The sequence below is a fragment of the Kryptolebias marmoratus genome, linkage group LG10, assembly GCF_001649575.2.
Source record: "Kryptolebias marmoratus isolate JLee-2015 linkage group LG10, ASM164957v2, whole genome shotgun sequence".
NCBI lineage: Eukaryota > Metazoa > Chordata > Actinopteri > Cyprinodontiformes > Rivulidae > Kryptolebias > Kryptolebias marmoratus.
Genome location: NC_051439.1, coordinates 1550478 through 1569098, shown reverse-complemented (window position 1 = coordinate 1569098; position 18621 = coordinate 1550478). Strand labels below are relative to the sequence as shown.

General features: G+C 39.7%; 1 protein-coding gene across 9 annotated transcripts in view; it reads left to right on the top strand.

The window, feature by feature from the left end:
• The window catches only part of dctn1b (dynactin 1b), an 80912-nt gene that overhangs the window by 29167 nt on the left and 33124 nt on the right, over nt 1–18621 (top strand). For 4 of the 9 annotated variants that reach the window (XM_037977672.1, XM_037977673.1, XM_037977678.1 and 1 more), the window contains 20 exons: nt 4408–4425; nt 6501–6521; nt 7708–7884; nt 8808–9005; nt 9137–9341; nt 9490–9568; nt 9711–9870; nt 9981–10085; nt 11039–11230; nt 11678–11794; nt 11900–12052; nt 12532–12692; nt 12831–12999; nt 13158–13226; nt 13372–13584; nt 13661–13822; nt 16786–16917; nt 17053–17181; nt 18008–18150; nt 18231–18397. In XM_037977672.1, the coding sequence (XP_037833600.1) occupies nt 4408–4425; nt 6501–6521; nt 7708–7884; nt 8808–9005; nt 9137–9341; nt 9490–9568; nt 9711–9870; nt 9981–10085; nt 11039–11230; nt 11678–11794; nt 11900–12052; nt 12532–12692; nt 12831–12999; nt 13158–13226; nt 13372–13584; nt 13661–13822; nt 16786–16917; nt 17053–17181; nt 18008–18150; nt 18231–18397 (2770 nt within the window). Of the gene's footprint in view, nt 1–3949; nt 4235–4407; nt 4426–6500; nt 6522–7707; nt 7913–8807; nt 9006–9136; nt 9342–9489; nt 9569–9710; nt 9871–9980; nt 10086–11038; nt 11231–11677; nt 11795–11899; nt 12053–12531; nt 12693–12830; nt 13000–13157; nt 13227–13371; nt 13585–13660; nt 13823–16785; nt 16918–17052; nt 17182–18007; nt 18151–18230; nt 18398–18621 lie in introns of those variants that run through there. The other 5 variants (XM_037977675.1, XM_037977674.1, XM_037977679.1 and 2 more) reach the window with 5 other exon arrangements.

The window sequence follows — 18621 nt, the reverse complement described above, 5'->3', positions numbered from 1 at the left end:
GCGTCCGGGCGAGGGAACACTGTGTCCAATATTTTGACTTGTCATAAGGGGTCTTTGGGCTGCACTTCGTCGGGCCCCTCACCTAGGACCTGTCTGCCTTGGGTGACCCTACTAGGGGCATTAAGCCCCTGACAGCATAGCTCCTAGGATCATTGGGACACTCAAACCCCTCCACCACGATAAGGTGGCAGCCCAGGGAGAGGTGATAATATTATTATGAAGATAATTTTCTATATTACTATGCTTTGTTAAAACACATTAAGATCCATGCTGACAGTCTGGTGCTCTTTAAAAACCATCTTGTGCTGACTCACACATGCAGGTGCTACTTGGATGGCTTAATTTTACTATCTGGAGGGAACTTTGAGTATTGAACTTTAAATGTGCATTCACAGATGTTACCAGATATTTGTGAACATGGAGTGAAATGTGGGATTAGATTATGTGTGCAAACCTTGTTACAGAGCAGAGAAAAATGTCCAGTCCGGACAAGCTGATGGTGTTTGGTTACGTGCTGTTAAAGCTTCCGGGGCTGAAACTCTACACCCTTATTGTCCTGTTCAGGCTGCATTATAATGTACTCAGATGTGCTGGGAAAGCAGGAACCTGATAGGTTCTTGTCCCATCATCCTATTCTGTCTTTAGCTCTGAAAGCATCTGTTAAAGTGCACAAAGGAGAGGAAGCAAAGGGCTCACAGAAAGAAATTAACATTAGGATTTAATATTTAAGATGGACTGATTTCCCTCTGCAGCTCTGTGAAGGATACACATGCAACTGTTCTTTCTGGGGAGCTGAAGTCATGATGTTTAATTTCCCTACAGATGTTAATGTCTTTTTATTGCCCACCGCCCAAACTATCTTGCAAGCCAGTAGATGGATTTTAATGAAACCCTCAGGAAGCAAACATTTTTAGTACATCTACAACTGATTAAATTTTGGAGTCAACTCAGTTCAAAATGGATACCACATCTAATCCACCTTAGCCAACATATAAATGGCTGTAACTCAGTCAGTTTTACAAATATTGAGCTAAATTTGGTGTGGCAGTAGCTGATAGAGCTCATGAGACTTTGCAACATTGCATGAAATCACACACAATCTCATTCTGCCACTTAGTTCCAGTTAAAAGAATATTTTGGATAATTTCATGCTCCCAACTTTGTGGGAACAGTTTGGGGATGGCCTTTTCCTGCGTCAACATGACTGCGCATCAGTGCACAAAGAAGGGCCATGGATGGTTGAGTTTGGTGTGGAAGAACTTGATTGGTCTGGAGACTGTGAGCCAGGTCTTCTCGTCCAACATCACTGTTTGACCTCACAAATATGCCCACCCCTAAACCTGTGCAAAGCCTTCCCAGAAGAGCTGAAGCTGTTATAGCTGTGAAGGGTGGGCCAACATCATAGAAAACCAAATGGATTAAGAATGGGACTCAAATTCATATGCATCTGAAGGGAGGCGAGGTGTGTTTTTGTTATCAGCTTTTTATACCACATGTTTACTATCAATATTATTTTAATGTACATCCAATAAATAACATTTTGAGAGTTTTATTAAAACTTCTCTGTTGGGCCTGAGAGGGAGATAAGTGGAGCTGAGGGAGAAACCATGATTGCTACTCATGTATCTTTGGATCAAACTACACAAAACTAAAAACTCATTTAGTTTTTGTCAGTATTATCTTTATAGCTAAGTAGAGGTAACAGTGCTTGTAAAAATGCTTTATTTATTGTGGATTTTATTAACCATTATTACAAAATCTAATCAACATGTAAAAATATGGCTTTTTGTTTATCATTTAGAATTTTAGATTACTATCAGAACTCTAGATTTATGACAGATTGTTTTCCAGTGAATTAGGTCTTGAAATAAAAAACAAAACTAAAGTAAAAGCCAGCACAACCTGAGAAGGATAATATTGTTGTTAATGTAGCTGTCATATCAGTTTTTATATGTTGTTGGAAACCTAAGAAAATCAATAATTAGCCACTTTATTGCACTTAAATTAAGAGGAATATTTTCCCATTGAAATACAGCATCTTATATTGTCAGGTTCCAAAATTGCAATTTATTTCCCAATTTTTAAAATTGGATTATACAAGTCTCTAGAAAATATAGTACACATATTGTCATGTAATAATATAAATCAAAAATGAGTACTTCTTAAACAAATGCATATTGCCTGCCTTTTAGGCATAAACAAAGATCTTGTGCAATCTGTTAGCTACTGTGTGTTGGAGATGACTCTCAGCTACTACCACACCAAATGTTTGCTCAATAGCTGTAAAACTGACAGAGGTACAGAGTTTGATCAGTTGTGGCAGCCAACCTAAATAGGTTTGTTTCCAGAAGTTAATCAATTGTATTGTACATCCAGTAGTTAAGTTTGCCCACTACAAACATGCAAAGGTGAATGATAATGTGTGTGTGTTTGTGTGTCTCTCTGTTAGAAACCACTAATATGATTGTGATCCAGTCATTTTTACAGATTGATTGATGACTGATGATACAGAATAATATTTGATGTGATGGTAGCTGAGACTCCTTCACAACACATTCAAGTGGGACATCTTACAATAATGCATGAGATTGTGGATGTTGTTATTTTCCAGGTTTGACCTAGTAGTCTACAACTCTGATGCCATGCCAGCTCGAACGTTGCCCAGATTAACAAGGTTCATGTCAGAAACCAGGACATTCTGATGAGAAATGGGCTATTGGAACAAGACATTCATGGACAAGAGCAGAGAACTCAACACTGTTGGAATGCTGCTATACAGAATGTGTGGAAAGTCAAGGCCTCAGTGGTACCAGTGGTCATCTTCCCCAGACTGGAAGAGTGGCTCCAACAGATCCCAGTAAGAACCTCAGAGATCTCTGTCCAGAAGAGAGCAGTCCTAGGAACAGCTAAGATACTACGTAGAACCCTCAACCTCCCAGGCCTCAAATAGGGCGAGATGAAGGAGATATACATATATATGTAAATTTCCATTAAAATCCATCTTTGTTCATAATATATTTTTGCTAACAGACACATAAACAAACATACAGGGGTTAGACAATGAAACTGAAACACCTGGAACATCCCTTTCAGACAGCTTCCTCTTGCGTCCACAGTTATCGTGTTGGATGTGGTTCATCCTTCTTGGTGGTACGCTGATATTACCCTGGATACTGTGGCTCTTGATACATCACAAAGACTTGCTGTTTTGGTCACAGATGCGCCAGCAAGACGTGCACCAACAATTTGTCCTCTTTTGAACTCTGGAATGTCACCCATAATGTTGTGTGCATTGCAGTATTTTGAGCCAAACTGTGCTCTTACCCTGCTAATTGAACCTTCACACTCTGCTCTTACTGGTGCAATGTGCAGTTAATGAAGACTGGCCACCAGGCTGGTCCAATTTAGCCATGAAACCTCCCACACTAAAATGACAGGTGTTTCAGTTTCATTGTCTAACCCCTGTATATGATTTGCAATAAAAAACAAGTGCTGTTTACAGCAAAAATTTCTTGTAAGCCCTAATGTTCAGAGTTGTTTTTTTTTTAACAATTTAAATAGTCTTGCTAAAAGCTTTTGAGCCTGTACAAAAAATAAGATCATATTAATGACAAAATATCAATTGTAAATATTGAAAAGCAAAAGAAAGAACAGAAATATGTGGGTCGATGTTGAAGGAAACAGTGCTAGGGTTAAATGGGTTTAGATATATCAGCTCAAAAAGAAAGGGAGAAAATAAATCTAGGTTAAACTCTCTATCTCCTCCTGTTTTTGTTGGCCTTATTTTTTCATTTTTTCTTGGAGGGTCCTCCAGTGTCAGGCTTGTATTATTGGTGCTGCTCATTCACCCCTAACACCTCCATTTAAAGCACCGCCCACCCCTGTCTCACAGCCTCCGTCTATCCCCCGTCACCGCTTCACCCACCCATTCCTCCTCGTCTGCCTGTGAGTGGGTGAGGAGCAAGTAGGCAGGGAGAGCACATAGTGATGTAATGCAGGACAGGGGCAACAGTTAGACTGACAAATCACAATCAGGAGAAGAGGAGGGGGGCGAGGCAGGCAGCAGGATGAGGTGTGACGTCTTTGGTAGCAGGATTTCAGAATCCTAATCGCAGCTAAAAGCAAAAAGCAGGTGCTGACCGAGCGCTGCGACACATGGATGATGAGAAAAGCTGAAAGAGAAAACAGAAAGGAGGACGACATGGGGAGGAAAGGACAGACTGGGGAGAGGAGGGTGAGCCTGGGAATAAATCATCGCGGCCATTTGCACCACTGCAGCTCTTCAGCCTGAACCACTGCCTGTCTGACTGTTTTGCTTCAGCCTGCCTGTCCTGAACCTCTGTGTGTAGCTGTGTGCTTTTTTGTTGACTGTGTGTGTTTTCTACTCTTACAAATATGATGAGACAGACTCCTGCATCCCGGAAGGTACAGAACTTCATCTGATCTTTGACAGTTATGATGTTGCTGTTTTTCTTTTCGTCATCCTTTTGTTTTGTTGCTGCTGTAACACTCATGTATTACTTCATTATTTTGGTGAGATTTTTCTTTTTTTTATTAAACATTTTAAAGTAGAACTGTTCCCTGCAGCACTTAGTGCTCTTTTTTTATTGTTTAGTTTATTTTACCCTCACTGTTGGTGGCTTTTTGACAGAATTATTTCACTCTCCAGTCATGCTCCTGCAACTTCAAAATTAAGTTGTACCATATTTTGTTTAGCATATAAGACATTTTAATAAAAACTTTTACCCTTTTTTGCCTTATTGAACAGTAGCCACACTAGCCATGCCTTCAACAACCCTTAATTTAAGGCTAAGCAGTCCTTGAATTGAACGCATGTCATGTGGTGCCTTTCATGCTGGAGTTTTTGGCTAAAATCATTTATGTTGGGAAATGACAAAGTTTTAGCTGCTTTAGTCAAACCTTGAAAATAATGTGTGATATCAGAAGATGCAACGCTCAAAATATGTGTTGGCTACGAGTCTCAGGTACTGTCACATCCAATTTCAGATCATTAGCTGTACAATTGACTGAGTTATAGCCATTTTTGTGCTGATTTATGTTAATTAGATGGGATGGCCATCTCAAAATGGAATGACTCCAAAAGTTAATCAGTTGTTCTGAAAGTTTTGTTAAAATGTGTGAGCTGTTTTGGTTACAGACGGACACACAAACACACGCATGCAAGAAAACTCAGGATCTTTTGCTTTTTCTTTTGGTTGGCTGGCTATAATGATATTTGAACTTGTGTTTGCAGATGTGGCAGACATGCTGATATGATTTTAGTACAGCTAATAGCACAACTCTGGGGTTCAAAAAGACTGCCAACTGTTGCTGGGTACAGCTCTTAGCTTGGGTTAATTTCTGCTGAATTGTCCAATTGTAATCCAATAAAATATGAAAACGAATTAAAGCGACAATTATGACAAGCCCAAGCAGAGAAAAGTCTGGCGTAGAGAAGGCAGAAAGAGGTGGAAGTAGATTATCAGACATGCAGGACATAGTACATCCAACAGAAAAACTGAATCATGCTTATATAACGGAGCATCTCATGCAGTTTAAAAGCTTGGACACTTTTCTGAATTGAGAAAGCTTCTCAGATGGGAAGCGAAACATCTTAAACTACAGAGTAGAAGTCCAGTTGTTTTTGTTTCTTCTTTGATTTCGAAGATAAAAGAGAATTTCTTGTGGATAAATTTCAGTGTTATGTTTAGTTTTATCATACAGAAGAAAAATGCAAAAATAAAATGCACATTGGAATTACTGATATAGCTTTTATATAAGTTTATAAAGTTATTTGATTCTCAATTACACTTTCTGCATCCAGGACAAATTTCAAATATGTGATCAGATTTTTATTTGTAACATTTTATTCACAATAATATTTACCATCAAGGTTGAAATTTTAATTTCATCACAAGTATTGAGAATCAACTTAGAATTTATATTTAATTTAAATATAATGTTAGCTAAAACAGGATTTATTTACATTTATTATTTATAGTTTATTTATAACTCTAGTGTAATTGTATCTTTATAATTAGAATGACATTTACATTCTTTTTGTAAAGTCAGTAGCCTGATTCAAACAGTAAGACCCAGGTCTATGTCCTACTCATAGTGTACAATGTCTCAGTCCACACACGTAACAGGCGGTTGTCTCAGCGCTGGGCTCAGTTTGGACAAGTGGGGACACAAAGTGGACATTGAGATTTCAGCGGTGGTACCAGTCACAATTGTTCCTGAGGCTATAAAAAAAAAGCTGAGTAGGTATCTGGAGTTGTCCAATGATTTTTGACAAACAGGGTTTTTACAGTTATTAGTATCAGTGAAGTGGCAAATTTTGAATCAGTCATCTTACTTTCATCCATGTTTTTTTCCTTTTTATCTGTGATTTCCAGTTTGTTGTGAATTTTCCTTTGAATCTCTAACCCTGGCAGTTTGTTTCCTCTCCTTTTCCTGCTTCCAATTCTCCTTTATTTCTTCCTCCGTTCGCTCCTCAGACCGCAGCCAGAAGGCCCAAGGTGAGCCCAGTGTTCACTTTATCCGGGCTTCCAGCTTCTTTCTCTCAGCATTATTAATGTGTTACTGTATGTTTGTCTTCATTGGTTCTTATTCAGTTTACAAGAAAACTCAAAGAGGTTTATAACTTTCAACTTACAAAATCTTTCATTTGCGGTCTGTTTTCGATTTCTTCATGGTGTAATAATTAATTTAAGTTCCAGTTTTATACTTGAGACATTCCTAATGGGTTTCAACATAGAGGTCTTCTAAAAATTGTTTGAAATTCTTTCACTATCATATAAAAGTAATTAAAGAACCTAGTATGCCTTGAAGGAATGCATATCGCCTGCAGCTTTTCTTTCTAAGGTTTTAACTCAAATCTAATGATGAGAAGAAGAAACTGAGTTGCAGTAGATTTAATTTTCTTTATTTAACCAGATTATAAACCCCATAGAGATCAAGATCTCATTTGCAATGGAGACCTTGGCAAAAATCTACAACAGACATCACAAAAGAGTTACTCGAGTCAAACCTTGTAAATGATGTATGTAAGATCTCAAGCAAGACTTCACAAGATGGGTTAGCCCTCAAAGTATTTGTTGATGATGACTCTCAGCTACTACAACAACATATTATCTGTAAGCCTCACTGAATATAGCCACTCATGAGTTTGCTCAAGTCGATAAGCAGTGGTGGTCATCTTCAGTTGGGTTGACTCCAAAATATAATCAGTTGTGGATGTCATCTGATGATTACTTTCTAAGACTTATTCAAATCGGTAGTAGTTCATAAGATATTTTTCTAACAGACAAATGCCCACATGCACGCACTAGCTAAAAAATGATCACCCTTTTGTCTTTCACAGAAGTCTTTTAAAAATCCTAAATTATCTTAAAATTACTATTCAGGTCTCCCCAACTGTACTGAGACGAGAACATAAATTAAAAAAGTTAAGACCATCATTCCAAACACCCTTTACCTTTGCTATAAGTCACTCTATACAGAAATAGTAACGAATCGTGATGATTGTACAGACAAACTCTTCCAGTTAATGTAAACACAGTGAGGAGAATAATTGCAGTTCATTTTTGGAGAGATCCCCATCTTGCTTACCTTCACATCCTTTAACCTTTTATGCCACTCATCCAGATTTCTTGCAGTAATGTCGTGTGTTTAATTTATCCCCTTTTGTCTTAATTCCATCAGCAGCCCAGCCGTCCTGCCGGTGGCGGGGGAAAGGGGGCTCCGTCCGGCTCGGCTTCAGCCTCTGCCGGCGAGATGAGCAGCAGTGAGCCCAGCACACCGGCCCAGACCCCGCTGGCAGCTCCGGTCATCCCAACCCTGCCCTCCCCTGGAAACCCCCTGGCTCATGTTCCCAGCAAGGTCAGGATCAGAGGACAAGTTCACTCTGGTACTGATAGCAGCACAAGTCTTTCAGTTAGCTTTGTTACAGAGGGCTTCCCACAGATTTGGGGTCTAAAACAATTGATATTTATCTTAATTACCTGGATATAATGAAAACTTGCCAGATCAGAGAGCACTCAGCACAGCAGACTGAGTAGAAACAACACTTGTAAAAATAAAGAAGTAGTGTGAGGTGGTGAACTGTTATATTTCTGTTACTAACATTTTACCAAGCTGCTGGAATGTGAGACACTCACTGCGTAACAGGACTGTATCAGAAAAGTGGTGTGTTTGTGCATTAGATGTGCTGAGACATACTCTCATTTTAAAAACAGATTTAATCACTTTTATTCCTAACAGAAAGGAATCCAGACACTATTCGAAACATGACCAAATTCCTGGGAGGAGTGCATACTGCCTGCTAGTTTGAGTTGCTGACAAAATTGTAGCTATTTAGGTCAAACGTCAAATGTTATGGGTGAGCTCATGCTCAGAGAATGACTACATCAGATTTTTACTCAATATCTGTCAATTTCGTGTCGTTTAAGGCCAGTTGGCTTTGGCAGCCATCTTGATTTGGGGTGTTAACCAGTTGCAGATGTTCATACAGTGACTACTTTCTGCAGGTTTCATTTCAGGAACTATTTTGCTAACAGACTGTCACATAAACACATGGACACACAAGCAAAAACATTATCACCTGTCTTTGCCTTCTGGAGACAGCAATAATGAAGACCTGAAGTGTCAGAGCAGAGTTTAAGCTTCTTTTTTATGCTACAAATCCTTTCACTAACTAATGTGGTCCTACAACAGCAACAATATATTCCTCTACTCACCTTCTTGATCTCCTCAGCGTTAAAGCATTCCCTTTGTTTCCTTGCCTGTGCTCATGTGTGCTACAGGAGGAGGAGATGCTGCGGGCTCAGGTGAAGGACCTGGAGGAGAAGCTGGAGACATTGAAAATAAAGCGGACAGAGGACAAAGCCAAACTGAAGGAACTGGAGAAGCACAAGATCCAGCTGGAGCAGTTGCAGGAGTGGAAGACCAAGATGCAGGAGCAGCAGGCTGAACTCCAGAAACAGCTGAAAGAGGCCAAGAGGGTAAGAAGCGTCAGAGAGTCAGATGAGTTGGACGTAAACACTGAATCACGCCAGTGTTCATTTATGGTTGTGGACAAAAGTAACGACAGAATGAGTTTTTACACATTTCTGTAATGATCTTTTTTGTGTAGGAGGCCAAAGAAGCCCTGGAAGCAAAGGAGCGTTACATGGAAGAAATGTCAGACACAGCAGATGCCATTGAGATGGCGACACTGGATAAGGAGATGGCTGAGGAGCGAGCAGAGTCTTTACAGCTGGAGGTGGACTCTCTTAAGGAGAAAGTGGACGAGCTCACCATGGATCTGGAGATCCTCAAGCATGAGATTGAGGAAAAAGGTACCATATATAAGTGAGAAAATAAGTTTGAATTTTACTATACTTGGATTGTGTGATGTACAGATGAAACCTCTAAAACTATTGCTTCTTGTTTTTAACATTGTTTGAGCGTTCCTGCTGCTCAGTTGTGGTTCTGTGTTTGAGCCAGGTTCTGATGGTGCTGCTTCCAGTTATCATGTAAAGCAGCTGGAGGAGCAGAACAGTCGGCTGAAGGAAGCTCTGGTCAGGTAGATGTGCTGCTCCACTAGAAACTAGCTGCTAGCTGCTGCTAATTGTAATCCTAGAACCTGGCTGTAAAGCACTAAATCTCTTGGATTTTGTGCATGTTGGGAGTCTTTGATGAATCACAGTGACTTTGCTGTGTGTCAGGATGCGTGACCTGTCTGCATCTGAGAAACAAGAACATTTGAAGCTGCAGAAGCAGATGGAGAAAAAAAACATGGAGCTTGATTCTCTGAGGAGCCAGAAAGAAAAACAGCAGGAGGAGATGACCGTGGCAGAGAAGACCATCGATGAGCTGAAAGAGCAGGTTAAAGTTTTGATATCTCACTGTACATAACTAGCATAAGAGAAATGGTCCCTGAGGCACTTTGGAGCAGATAGTACTTGAGTTTCCTAAGATAATGTGCTCTGTCTCAGATGGATGCAGCTTTGGGTGCAGAGGAGATGGTGGAGACTCTGACAGAGAGAAACTTGGACCTGGAGGAGAAAGTCAGAGAGCTGAAGGAGACTGTCACTGACCTGGTGGGTGAAAGTCACTATCGTAGATTTTACTGCAAGGCGACAGTCAGAACAGGGAAACAAAAACAAATAAAGTGCTTCAACTCATTTTCAAACAGAGGTACCATGTCTGTGCAGACATGCTTCTCTGTAAAATATATCAAATTATAGTTAAGCCAGTATCTTTTGGCTGCAGTTGTTGGAGACTATTTGGTCATTCTGAATTGAGAGAAAATTGTAAAAAAAAGAGGGATTCTTCTATAGAAGTCCTTAAATTCTGTGTACCTGTGAGCAGGTGACAGTAAGCTATGCAACCATGTTTTGCGCAGGTAATGTTTGAAAAACATGATCTATTTTTGTACGCAAAACTGTGTTATAAATTGTAAACATATATACAGTGTCAAGTTTGAAATGCATGTGCATACAGTAGGAAAAACATAAGTAACCAGCTGTCAGTTCACAAGAAATACAGCTCTAGTTCTCTAGATTTACAGAAACTAAATCCAGAATGGTTCGAGTCGAGTTCTAGATGGTTGCAGTAAATTCACAATTATTTTAAGGCATTTCTTTTGCAATTTTTTTTTAAAGTGCTCAAAAACATAGTGAGATACTGGCTTTTAACAAAATTAAATTGCTGATTTGTTTAACCATAAATGTGATTCAGCAGTCATGCATGCATTGTAAGTCTTCTGTTGTTTTCTGCATTTTTCCACATTACCATATGTGTAAATGTTTAATAAAACTGAACTAACAATTATATCAGCAAACCTTTTTTGTTCACAGAAACAATTTATGATATGTTTCTGATAGTTTTGCAAATGAGTTCATTAGTGAGAATGTAGAGTTGAGGAAAAACTCAAAGGATTTAGGTAGTTGCTCAAAGGTTCCACTAAATAAAAAATGTCTCCAGTAACATTATAATGTTCCAGTGTCTCCAACTACACATTTTGTTGATCATTTTTGTCATCGTTCCACAGGAAGCTATAAATGAGATGAACGATGAGCTGCAGGAGAACGCCAGAGAGACAGAGCTAGAGCTCAGAGAGATGTTGGACCTGGGAGCAGCGAGAGTCCGAGAGGCTGAGAAACGAGTGGAGGCGGCTCAGGAGACAGTGGCAGATTACCAACAGACAATTAAGAAGTACCGTGAGCTCACAGCTCACCTGCAGGTACACCTACAGGCCTTTTCACTGTTTGTCTCTTGAAGCATATTTAGTACATTGTTTGGTCATCCGGGAGGGACTCAGAGTAGAGCCGCTGCTCCTCCACGTCGAGAGGAGCCAGTTGAGGTGGCTCGGGCATCTGGTGAGGATGCCTCCTGGACGCCTCCCTGGTGAGGTGTTCTGGGCACGTCCCACCGGGAGGAGGCCCAGAGGAAGACCCAGGACACGCTGGAGGGACTATGTTTCTCAGCTGGCCTGGGAACGCCTTGGGATTCCCCCGGAGGAGCTGGCCCAAGTGGCTGGGGAGAGGGAAGTCTGGGTCTCCCTGCTTAGGCTGCTGCCCCCGCGACCCGACCCCGGATAAGCAGAAGAAGATTGGATGGATGGATGGATGGATGGATGGATGGATGTTTGGTCATACATTCTCCTTTTTTCTCTTTGTGTCGGCTGTAGGAGATGAACAGAGAGCTGACCAGCCAGCAGGAAGCCTCAGTAGAGCTGCAGCAGCAGCCACCAGCAGAGATGTTTGATTTCAAGATTAAATTTGCAGAGACAAAGGCTTATGCTAAGGTCAGACAGTAAAATAGCTTTTTAGTCTAAGCAAGAAGTGGCTGTCAATTTAAAACATATTCAAATCCTAATCCTGTCTAATCTTGGCATGTGTTCTGTTTCTAGGCTATTGAGATGGAGCTAAGAAAAATGGAGGTGGTTCAGGCCAACAGACATGTTTCTCTGCTGACCTCCTTCATGCCGGAGTCCTTCCTTCGTCACGGTGGAGACCATGACTGCATTCTGGTGCTGCTGCTCATCCCCAGACTCATCTTCAAGGTACAAGCTGTTGTATGGGGTCCAAATTAAACAAACAAACCAAAAAATGACATCAAAAAAGCCAACAAAAAATATCATTTACAAAACATTTAATTTACAAACAAAATATTTATATACTTTTATAAATGATTGATTTTTTATTTGTGGGGTGGTTGGTGGAGGGTAAGAGGTCACTTTGCTTCATTCACTTTTACTCTAATATGTTCATGTTCATGTTTTTAAAGTCAGGAACATGTCTTTTCAGAGCTTTGTTCTCATTGGTTTGCAAGTTTTTGAGTGACAGCTTTGTGCCCGTGACATTATTTTAGATGTTTTTGTCTTTTTTCTGTCAGACGTTTTGCTTGATTGCATTGGCACAAATCTAATCTCATAGTTTTATAAGTTGGTTAGAGAAAAGAACAGCTACCCAACAGAAACTAGAACCTTTATCTGTGCGCTATGGAAACCATCCTTTTGTGTCTGTGTTTGTGGATCTTTAGGCCGAGCTGATCAGCAAACAAGCACAGGAGAAGTTTGACCTGAATGAAAACTGTGTGAAGCGAGCTGGACTTAAGGCAGCAGTCGGTGAGCAGTTGAGCTTCACGGCTGGCCTTGTCTACTCACTCAGTCTGCTGCAGGCCACTCTCCACAAATATGAGCAGTAAGTAAAACATGATGGATGTCTGCAGGATACTGTGTTAGTTCTTCATTATCACCATATATTATCCTCCTTCACAGTTATTCTTCCTCTTACTAATCTGTTGTTTAGAACAACTCTAACCATGTGTGTGTTTGTCAGAGCCCTGGGTCAGTGTGGTGTGGAGGTCTACAAAAAGATTGGCTCTCTGTACCCAGAGATGAGCGTTCATGAGCGATCACTGGATTTCCTCATCGACCTGCTGCACAAAGATCAGCTGGATGAGACGGTCAACGTGGAACCACTCACAAAGGCCATCAAATACTATCAGGTATCATATAACACACATGAACCACTACATGCGTATAACTTCAGATGAACTATACAGAGCAATTGTGTCTAGTTTGAATTTGTATGTTTTTAATGTAGTGACAGCGATGAATCTGTTTTTGTACAAATCTAGAAAAGTTAATATTTGTCCTTCCTTAGCACCTGTACAGCATCCATCTGGCAGATCAGAATGAAAACTGCACCATGCAGCTGGCTGACCACATCAGAGTGAGTACCAACAAACAACAAGATCTGTCACTAACTAAACCCACATCCTTCTCACCTCACTCAGTTCATCTAGATTCACTTTACACTCGGGAATTTACTCCCACAGGAGTGTTTCATGTACATCAGCAGTTGTGTTCATGTGCAGTTTACCCAGAGTGCTTTGGACTGCATGGGTGTGGAAGTGGGCCGCCTGCGGGCATTCCTACATGTGGCTCAGGAGAAGGCCGACTTCACTGTGCTTCTGAAGGATCTGGAGACGTCGTGCAGTGACATCAGACAGTTCTGTAAAAAGATCCGCCGCAGAATGCCAGGTACCGATGCTCCTGGCATCCCAGCAGCACTCAACTTCGGTCAGCAGGTAACCATAGCAACCACACCTATCGTTACTTCTCTGCTTTATGCTCTGCTGCTGATTTAAGACATCATCCCTGCAGGTGTGTGATACACTTTCAGACTGCCGGAAACACCTGACGTGGATGGTAGCAGTACTGCAGGAAGTGGCAGCAGCCGGAGCTCAGATGATCTCTCCTCTCAGTGAACAGGAGGGGCTGTCTGCAGTCAAACTGGAGGATGTAGCATTCAAGGCTGGAGAACAAGTGAATACACAAATTCTGCTACGGTGGCTGACAGGTGCAAATGTGCAGCAAATTGTGGAACATGCCACAAACACATAAATGCTGCACACTTCAATAAACAAATGCAAAGAAAAAAACGTAGCAAAAGAAAAACACAAGCGAACTTACTCCACCAAACAGAAGTGCACCAGACAACCAGGGGGATGCGAGGTGGACTCTGCGGTGTCCTCCTGCTGTATTTTTACCTTTATTAATGAATGAAATAGGACATAGACTACACTCAGAATAAAACATACATTTTAGATGATACATATACATCTCTACCAAAGAAGGGAGGAATTAGAGAGAACAAAAAAACATAAAAAGTAAAATAACATAAAATCGAATGAAAATAATAATCAAAATTATATAAATAAATAAATAAATAAATAAAAAATAAAAGAGGTTGTTAAGATTCACACAGAGAGGAAGCTTTCTTGCATTGGTAGTAGATATTTTCTTTACAAAGAAAGTCAACTTATTTTGCCTTTTAATGCAATCCAAGTGGGAGAGATTTTGGTAAAACGGCATTTATGTAAAAAATAATTTTGTAATAATAAGAATGTTGTTAACTCTGAATTCAGTATGTTTATCTTTTCTTGTTATACCAAATTTTGTATCAGAAGAAGAGAAGACGTCTATATCTAGAATGCCACCATTCATGAACTGATTTCCAAAGAATCTAAATCAAATTACAATAATAGAACAGGTGTCCGGGTGCTGGCAGAGAGACCTCCATGTCTTCCTAATAAACTTTTACAAAGAAACAATCTCTGTGTCTCCTGCCTCCTAAACACAGTGGTTCACTGCAGGACAATTAACAAATTACTGAACCAATGACACTTAAATAAAAATTAATAGCCTCCATATCATGAGAACTTCTGACCAAGAGTTAATGTTGAATTGTTTCATTAGACTGGACAAATAAAACACACAGAATTTTATCTAATTTTAAAGCATTTCATATTTTTCATTAATATTTTTATGAAAAATTAAAAGTTTTTTCTCAAAATCTTCCATGTCGTGAGACCAGGTGATGAAAGATTAATGCTGAATTGTTTCAATAGGTGGATGTGTCTTATTAGTCCAGTCTCATGAAGGAATTCAACATTCATTTTTCATCACCTCATTTTTATAAATTGTATTTTTAGTGTAGTCTATGTTCTATTTCATTTGTTAAAAAATAAATAAAAACTGTCAGCACTGGGACAAACAGTAGGAGGACACCACAGAGTCCCCCTGGTGGTCTGGTGCACTTCCGTTTTGTGGTGCAATCTTTTATTTTTTGTATTTGTGTGTTTTGAAGTTTGTAGCATTAATGTGTTTGTGGCGTGTTTAACCGTTTGGAGTTTGGAGTTCATTTCACAATTTGCTGTGCGTTTCCACCTGTCAGCCACCGTATTCTTCTGTTTGTCTGAGACTGCGACAAGAAAACCTGAGCAACAAAAACAAAAATAACTTAAATGTTGGCTGGTTTAGATCCCTGTGCACCTTATCACCCTGCACTGATCTCATAAATTACAAAATTGCCTATAACTCACACATTTCACAGATATTGAGCTAAAATTTGGTGTGGTAGTAGCTGAGTGTCATCTCCAACATATAGTTAAAATAGTAGCAAATCTCACAAAATCTTACAATATCACCTGAGATCATTCATACTGTCTTTTACAAAGTTGGACCAAAATGTCTATAACAGGGGTCGACAACCCAAAATGTTGAAAGAGCCATTTTGGACCAAAACAACAAAAAACAAATCTGTCTGGAGCCGCAAAAAAAACAACCTTATAAGGCATTTAATGAAGGCAACACAGGCTTTATGTGTCTATATTAGCCTATTAGCAAAATGACTAAGTGTATACATAATGAGCATTCATGATTTATTAATTTAAAAATTTTGAATTATTCATTTTCAAATATAATACTCTCCTACGGAGCCAGATCTCAGATAAGCCATTACAGTTAAATAAACCTTTTATGTTTGAAGGCTTAACTTTAATCAATCAGACTGATTTGCTCAGGAATAAATAAAATACTTTAGTAAACCAAACATTTTACAACTAGATATTACGTAATATTGGTGTTTATCTTCCATCATTGGGGAAAGCTAGCGGGAGTTTTTATAACAATGTGCCGGGAGTCAGGCGTTCTCCCCCGATATACTAAACCTGGAGCACTCGGCAAGCTGACAGCTGGCGAGGGGAGCTGGCTGCTAATACCGCGGGAGCAGACATGTTCGAAAATGTCAAAACAATATTGCAATTAGGTGATGTATTGATGAACCGAGGAGATATTTGAGACATTCAAAGCCACATTCTCGCCTAAAAACGTTGTAAAAAATCATGTTGTGTCACTTGAAGTGTAATTTAGCAAAATATTTTGCCGCTCTTCACTGTCATTTCCACTTTGCTTGAACGCCCGGTTTGGACCCGCAATGAATTATGGGATATGGTTATCCGTGAAGGATACACTCACTGATACACTGGACCCATCAATGATTTATATGGACCCATCCTTCAAATCAGGAAAAAAGAAGGACGCATTTAAAGGAGACTTTGAATTCGGACAGGCTTTGTCTCTACGGTGTGACGTAATCGGCCGATAATCCGTCCTTCGAAGAATGCAGATCCTGAATTCGGACACAGCTTTAATATTTATTCTACACATTTTTACAGCATTGGAAAACGTTCTCCTACAAAAACCATATTAAAACAAAAATATATTTCCCACCCCCATCTTTTTCCATTTTCAAACATTTTTGAAAAAGCTCCAGGGAGCCACTAGGGCAGCGCTAAAGAGCCGCATGTTGCTGACCCCTGGTCTATAATTTCATTCTTTATCTTCATTAGATGATTTTAGTTTAAGACTGGCATAAAAAACAAGTGATATACATTCCTTCATTTGTTGTTTTAATGTTTTCTTTTATTGTTTGACTGCATTTACAGATCTTTGGGTCTCCAGGTGCCAACCCCTATGATTGTCTGCGACAGTCCAGCAGCTTTGTTATAGCAACCATGAACAAGATGGCAACTGCCATGCAGGAAGGAGAGTATGACTCAGAGAAACCCCAAAGCAAGGTATCTCTGTGGGATGTGATGTGGTGTAGGTCTGACAGTGTTATAAAACATTTCACAGTGACTTGACTAATGTTCCAGCTGAATACAGTTTTCTGCTGAGTATTATTGTCATATTACACTTTCATTATCACACAGAACCCTCCACCAGTGGATGTGCGAGCGGCAGCTCTCAGAGCTGAAATCACAGGTGCAGAAGGACTTGGTTTGAAGCTGGAGGACAGAGAGACTGTCATCAAAGAGCTAAAAAAGTCTCTAAAAATCAAGGTAGAAAAACTAATCTTACCATACAAAACATGCATACGACATACATAAAAAGCTGCATTCACAACTTACCAGATTACTGTCAATGTTTAGTGTCTGAGAAACTGAGACATTTCTAAAGGAATTCCAAAGGGTGCCAATTCAACTACTGCCCAAAATTATAACAAAGCTTTGTAATAATCTAAGCAAAGAAAAAAATCCTACATTTTGATTTATGAACTGTATCAGTATAGAAAAACAAGATAAAAGAAATATTCAACCTGTTGTCAGTGGCTCATTATGGTCACCATGGTAACCTCACACCTGTGTCTGTCACTCCCTGACTGAAAGGCAGAAAGAAATGGTCTGAAAAGTAAGCCTGAAACAAACAGTTACTTTGTGAAAACTGTCAGATCCTAAAATATTTTCACAGAAGTCTCTGATACTCACAGGATTTTTTTTTATTTGGAGACATGACAAGTTAAAAATACCCTTCACTTCAAGTTTTTAAAAATGTTTTAAACTAAAATATAAATGCTAGCTCAGTCCAACGTCCTGTGACCTGTTTAAATTTGGACTGAAGTTTCCACTATGAAGTCTGTCTGAGCTACAGACCTCCAAAGATGGATGAGTTTTCTCATGTTGCTCATGTCCCATTAATCACAGTTTTCTGTCTATGTTGTGTGACGTACCACTTCCAGAAGTCATGACCAGATCGAAGCACGTGTTTTGATACTTTGCATGTTTTATTTCAAAGCTGCGCAACGGGATACAGATTTTGACAGGGCAGTAATAGTAATAACTAACTCTTAACCTAATTTGTACTTAAATAATTTATTGATCTTTTTAGGGAGAGGAGCTCAGTGAAGCAAATGTCCGTCTCAGTCTGCTGGAGAAGAAGCTGGATAGCTCTTCCAAAGACGCAGACGAACGTGTTGAGAAGATTCAGACTCGACTGGATGAAGCTCAGACTCTGCTAAAGAAGAAAGAGAAGTAAGAAAGACATCAGACTGTGAAAAACCGATGTGTCATGTGGCCAACAGTATAATGTAATCATATCCTCCTCTCTGCAGGGAGTTTGAAGAGACAATGGATGCTCTGCAGGCAGATATCGATCAGCTGGAATCAGAGAAGGCGGAACTGAAACAGAGAATCAACAGCCAATCAAAGATGACCATCGATGGGCTGAGAGGCAGTGGCCCGTCAGGAATCGCTTCGATTGTCACAGGAATGGCAGGAGGTGAGTTACAGCAGAGATGTAGTTATGATACAGGAGGCTTTCACACATTCAAAATACGTACTTTAATGCTGAATTACTTTGTTTTATGCTCTTTAACAAAGACAGACATATAGTATGGCATAATAATAAATGTATATTTCAATACATTTCATATTTTAATAAAGAAACAAGTTTGATTGTTCATTTCAATTTATTTTACTCTCTCACACACATATACACACACA